This window comes from Amphiura filiformis, unplaced genomic scaffold (genome assembly GCF_039555335.1).
Source record: "Amphiura filiformis unplaced genomic scaffold, Afil_fr2py scaffold_596, whole genome shotgun sequence".
Lineage (NCBI taxonomy): Eukaryota > Metazoa > Echinodermata > Ophiuroidea > Amphilepidida > Amphiuridae > Amphiura > Amphiura filiformis.
Window position 1 is genome coordinate 481,956 of NW_027306060.1, and position 5,901 is coordinate 487,856.

General features: G+C 37.7%; 1 protein-coding gene across 1 annotated transcript in view; it reads left to right on the plus strand.

Annotated features, from left to right (window-relative positions):
* The window catches only part of LOC140145726 (uncharacterized), an 11,405-nt gene extending 5,737 nt beyond the window's left edge, over window positions 1-5,668 (plus strand). Inside the window, exons 6-9 of the mRNA XM_072167407.1 lie at window positions 403-472; window positions 1,720-2,353; window positions 3,414-3,590; window positions 4,642-5,668. Coding sequence (XP_072023508.1) covers window positions 403-472; window positions 1,720-2,353; window positions 3,414-3,590; window positions 4,642-4,787 — 1,027 coding nt within the window. The 3' untranslated portion in view covers window positions 4,788-5,668. The remainder of the gene's footprint in view (window positions 1-402; window positions 473-1,719; window positions 2,354-3,413; window positions 3,591-4,641) is intronic.
* The last annotated feature ends 233 nt before the right edge of the window (window positions 5,669-5,901 follow it).

The following is a 5,901-nucleotide window of genomic DNA, read 5'->3' on the forward strand; positions in this document are numbered from 1 at the left end:
AAAAAAAAAATTGATGCCCTAAATGCTCGACAAAGTTTTTGTGGACCAAAGAATGGAAAAAAGGCTATTGGCACCGGATTTTGTAGAATGAGCGGTATATTATTGGGGCAAGAATCCAGTTACTACACTGGAATTTCAGTGACTCAAGACAAGCGGTACTTTATTTATGATAAGAAAAGAGGTACCGCTAGAATGTACCTCATTTCTTAACATATAAAATGAACCACTTGTCTTGAATCACTGAAATTTCAGTGAAGTAATTGGATTCCTTGTCCCTATAATATACATAACTTTTGTTACCAGTGTGTAGTTATTTTTTGAGAAAAATGCAAAATTAGTAACAAAATTGATCAGGGAGTGTAGTACCACCTTATTACTCTTTTGTGTTCAATTATTTTACAGATACAGCATAGCAGCTGAAAAGTTCTTAGACCTGCTGGCTGTCTTAGAAGAGAGTGACATTCTATTGCAGGTAAGTGTGTTCATTTTGAGCTATAGAATTAGGCTATTCCAGTTGAAATCCATACACCCCTATGGAAGACACAACCTTAATCTTCCACACAGGGAGTGTGAATTTCAAATGGAGTTGCCCGAATGGGTGACTCCATTTGATGTGATCAAGCTAAATGAGTTGCCCCAGGGTTCCTCCTACACCGAGTTTTGGGGTATTTTGTCACAGTAAAATCATAAGAGACTCCATATTTTTCAAATTTTGAAAATTATGGAGTCCACCTGGACCCCATCATTTGAGACTAACATTCGGCAACCATGCCAGAATTTGTGTTTAAAGACCCCAAAAATTTGTTTCGGACCCCATAGTTTTCAAATTATGCAGATTATTAGGGTCCAACTGGACCAATAATATTTGGACCTAGCAGGAACCCTGGTTGTCACTAATTGATTTAGAGATACAGCCAATAGAAGCATTCAATTTGCTTTGTATTTTATTGTTCTGAACAACACTAAAATTACCATATCTCTGGAACTACATGTCCAATTGTTATGGAATTTTCAGCAAAAGGATGCTCTGATTATAGGTTAATGAACGCGTAATACTTATTGGGAGAGAAATTAGACAAAATAATGCACGCGCGCTGATGTTGATGCGTCTAATGCACGAGCCCCGTATTTTGTCTAATTTATCAAGCAATAAGTATTACAAGTTTATTAATCTATTTCATACACGAGAAGAAAAAAACATGTGATTTTTACTTTTTTTATATAACAAATTATCGCTAAAAATGTTGGAAAACCGAACCAAATATAAATGCATCAACCCGTCCGAGAAATGAATCAATCCTACGCGACGCGAACGCGCGCGAAACACTGCGCGAAGTACGCGGAGTGCACAATATACACAATCAATGCATGTTTCGTACTTTTCTAATAGCTTTTCTGATTGGCTGCTTTGATATAGGAGTGTATGAAAACTGGTTAATGTATGAGATTAAAATACAGTCATTGGGCAGGAAAAACCTCCTATGTGTCATTGGCCCCTGAACATGCTTAAAGCAAAACCTCCTATGAAACTGGTTGGCAGTTTTGTTTTAAACATGTTCAGGGGCCACAAACACATAAGGTTTTTCCTGCCCAACTGCGACATGTAATTTGATTTTGTACGACAAATGACTCATTTTGAATGATTAAATCACATATAATTTTTAGATTTATAAGTTTTATAATTGTGTGTACCTCTCTGTTAAATGTTTTACTCTTCAGACTTCTCCTAGATCAAGTCCAAATGGCATAATATCAATACCCAATGCTGACATCATCTACTTAGAAGCTGCATTGGCTCTTTCTAAATCAGAACAACCAGAAGAAGCCATGTTACTATGTGAACAAATCATCTCTAAGATGACAAAACCATCAATCACCATGACAACTGGTGAAGATGATGATGAGGAAGAGGATGAATCTGTAGGGTCATCTAGTGAGTTATCTCGCAACACAAACTTACTAAACTCTGGACATCCAACTGACATAGCTAGTACAAGTAATGATACAAGAAGATTGGACTTGAGCAAAGTACCACCAACAACGGCAAGGAAGCGGCCAAGGGATGACGACTCCCAAAGTTCAAAGGTCATTGATGGTACATCGACACCTGCCACAAAACCAAGTCAGACAAAATTAAGACTTTTACATTTGTACTGTAGTACTTTGCTGTTGAAATCACAGTGTTGTAGAACAATGAAACAGTTTTCGAAAGTGACATTAATTTTAGATGAGATACTGGATTATCTTAAGGGAGTAACTGCAATAAATTCAATGAGTCGAGACTCGGCTACAAATGATGATGAAGACTCAACCTGTCTTGGACCACAGACTAAGAAGAGAAAATTGGAGAAAGGTGAGATAGGTCAAACTATTTTGTTGGTGGAATTGCAGAATATAGTTCCCCCGCCCCCACCATAACCCTAAAACTCTAACCTGATAATGGGCTATTGCAGTGGAAATGCATATACTCCTTTATATGGAAGACATGACCTTCATCTCCCACACAGGGATTGTAGATTTCAAATGGAGTCACCCATTCAGGTAACCCTATTTGAAATTCACAATCTCTGTGTGGAAGAAAAGTCTTCCATAGTGGCTGTATGGATTTCAACTGGAATAGCCCATTGGGAGGGAGACTAGATTCTGCAATTATGCTTTATTTTGTCATAAAGGAATAATTTAGTATCAGTGTGGTCTTTGTCAAAATCCTTTAGGTTGATTCTACTAGCAAACTTTTTCAGTGAGGGGGCAAAGTCCAACAAATTCCAGGTGGACATCCTTTTGGTCCTGTTTTGCTGTGATAATATGTGCTCAAAGAGAAAGGTTTAATTATATACACTATTTTGGCCCCAAATTAAAGTGAAATTTTGTGTTAACCAGGCCAATTTTCAATTTTACATGGGGGGGGGGGGGAGTTGACATTTTCTTTTCGAGTGAGTTGGTTAAATTAGAGGGTTGAAATTTCTTTTTGGGCATTGAGGTGGTAAACCCAACTCATTTTTTGTGGGTGTTCAACCCCCTGCAAAGACTACACTGTTTGGTTTGGTTTTTATTAGTTGAGCAACTTTGAATCTTGACCTGTGTGTGAACTTTAATCGCCCCCTTTCTGCTTATGGAATGGTTTAATTTGTGTGAGGTACAAATGTATATTATTGGGGAAGATCCTGGATGTATTTTAGTACCATCTACAGGATCAAAAAGGGTGTTTTTTTTCAGTCCTGGGGATGCAAAGGAAGTGATTCTAGATGCCAGTCTAAAATTACAATTTTGTGATATTAAAAAAAAATGGGCAAAGTGTGTCTGATCGCAAACAATGCTTTGTTCACACTTTTCATACTTTAGGCATTTAAATATAACCACCATTAGAATGAAAAACCCTTATTTTGTTCACTTTTGCACTATTATTTTCACAGAAGAATATGATAATGATATACACAGTACTCAGCCTATGTATCCACAGGGACCAATCACAGGAGGTCTTCTGGATCTCAAAGCTCAAGCCTGCAATGATAAAGCACTCATGCTGATTGGTCAATCTAGGCTGCAAGAAGCTATGAAGGTTTTGCTGAAAAGTTTGAACTATCAGCCAGGTAATTACTTACATGCAGGCATTAGGCTGTTCCAGTTGAAATCCATACACCCCCTATGGAAGACATGACCTTAATCTCCCACACAGGGGGTGCAGATTTCAAATGGAGTCACTTATTCAGGTAACCCTGTTTGAAAATCACACTCCCTGTGTGGTAGATTAAGGTCAATGTCTTCCAACAGGAATAAGCCATTATTTTATAGAAATCATTGTTAACATAACACCAGTTGCAAAAGAGTGTTAGCGATAAGGACATGGGGGGGAAATTATATTATATTTTGCCAGGGGATGGTCCATGCAACCATCCCCCCAATGTTGATGCCTGTATGTGGGTTTCTGAACAAATTAACCTCATATTTAGCCATTTTAGCTCCCAAAATTGCCAGTTTTTTGCGCACTTCGTGCAATTTTATTCCACTTTTGCACCATATTTCACCAGTTTAGCTTCAATATAGCATAGTTTTTGCTAGCTTCGCACGCAATTGGTGCTGGATTCACTATACTTCAAGAAAAAATTTTCCAACCATCCCTCCCATGTCAAAAATAAATCTACGCCACTGGATAAAGAATTAGACTGGAAGAGTTGGACACCATGTAGATCATATTACAGTATGCGCCCCTTAGAAATGACTGTTAAAAGGGTTGGCCAGATTTTTCATATCCTATTTCTATCCCATATGGAGGCCTACCATTAAAACAACCTTTTTTTAATTGTATTGCTCCAGTAGTTTTGGTATGAGAAGCAAAAAACTTATGCTCTGTAGGATATTATATACATGTAGACCCTACGGTTGTGGTTACCAATTTTTACCACATTTATGTTCACACTGTCTAAACAAAACACATCTCTGGCATTAAATTTGACTGGAGTAATGAGAAAAATATGAGCTTTCTTCTGATACCAAAATCTCAGTTTTGATGAGGAAAAATGGGGATGAGGCTGACAATCTGGTCACTTCCCATTTAAGCAAGCATCTAGAGAGTGCCAATAAGATCACAAAGTTTTTCATGGAATTCACCTCATCACCTTTTTCTTGTATTTTTGTCAGCAGATAACCAGGATGCTTTGTACAACTACATCTTACTACTACTGAAGATGGGAAGGAAACAGAATGCAAGGGATGCATTCATTAAATATACTGAGATGAGAGGAGCAACAACTGATAGACTCAATGAACTTGAGAAGGCTTTGAGATAAAGCTTACATATCGTTGTACTAATAAACCACAAATAGAGGTTATCCACGTTACTCATGTATGACTGATAACAAAAGGCGCTGGTTCCCGTAGTATTCCTCATTCAAACCAAATTCAATGCACAACCTCGGAGTTACTTGCATGACTCTGGCAGGCTATTTTGAAACACTCATGCAGGTACTACTTTTGAAAATCCTAAACAAGGTATAGCAGTCTTTTTGTGTGTATACACCCCTTGGGATTAGTTCAGCACATTCAATTTGAACATGCCCAGGGTGTAGCTACGGCGGGCGGTGGTAGAGCTCGGCACTCTGATTTAGAGCCCACCACCGATAAACAATTTTAAATTGTTAAAAAGCTCTAGCACCCAGCACTCAAGTGTCAAAAATTGCAAAATCTCATAGAATTTGGCCAAATTTCAATAAAATTGTCAATTTCATGAAAAATTCCCTCACATACCACCTGGCACTAAAAATTCTCTAGCTGCAACCCTAAATCTACCACTGCGAAATCCAACATGGCATTACTCTCAACTTAAGATGAGACATGTGTGAACAAAAACATGTAATTTTAGTAAAGTGGTACATGTACTTTTGGGGTTACATGGTAATTTGGAAGTCATGAACTGTTCTTATCACACTATGGGAGTCTGTAATACACATTTTTGCTTCTAGAATCCAAACTTGTAAAGCACTATTTAACTCGAAAGTCGAAACTCAGAATAAGCATGTTCGGGTGATGTGATGTAGAAACCATCACATGTTACAATCAGACCATGCACACCCATATTGGGCTATTCTATTTAAAATCCACACTACCCCTGTGGAAGATTTAGCTAAAGTCTTCCAGAGAAGGAGTATAAGTCGTGAATAGAATAGACAATTGGGTAACTTCCATTTGAATAACCCTCTTCTATTAGGGAATATCATTTTAATATCATTAGTGAATGCAAGAGGAGATAAAATGGGCTATTCCATTTAAACTCCACACTACCCCTGTGGAAGATTTAGCTAAAGTCTTCCACAGAGGGAGTATGAATTTCAAGTAGAATAGACAGTTTGGTAACTTCCATTTGAAATACTAACTCCAGTTGTGGAAGATATAGATAAAGCTATA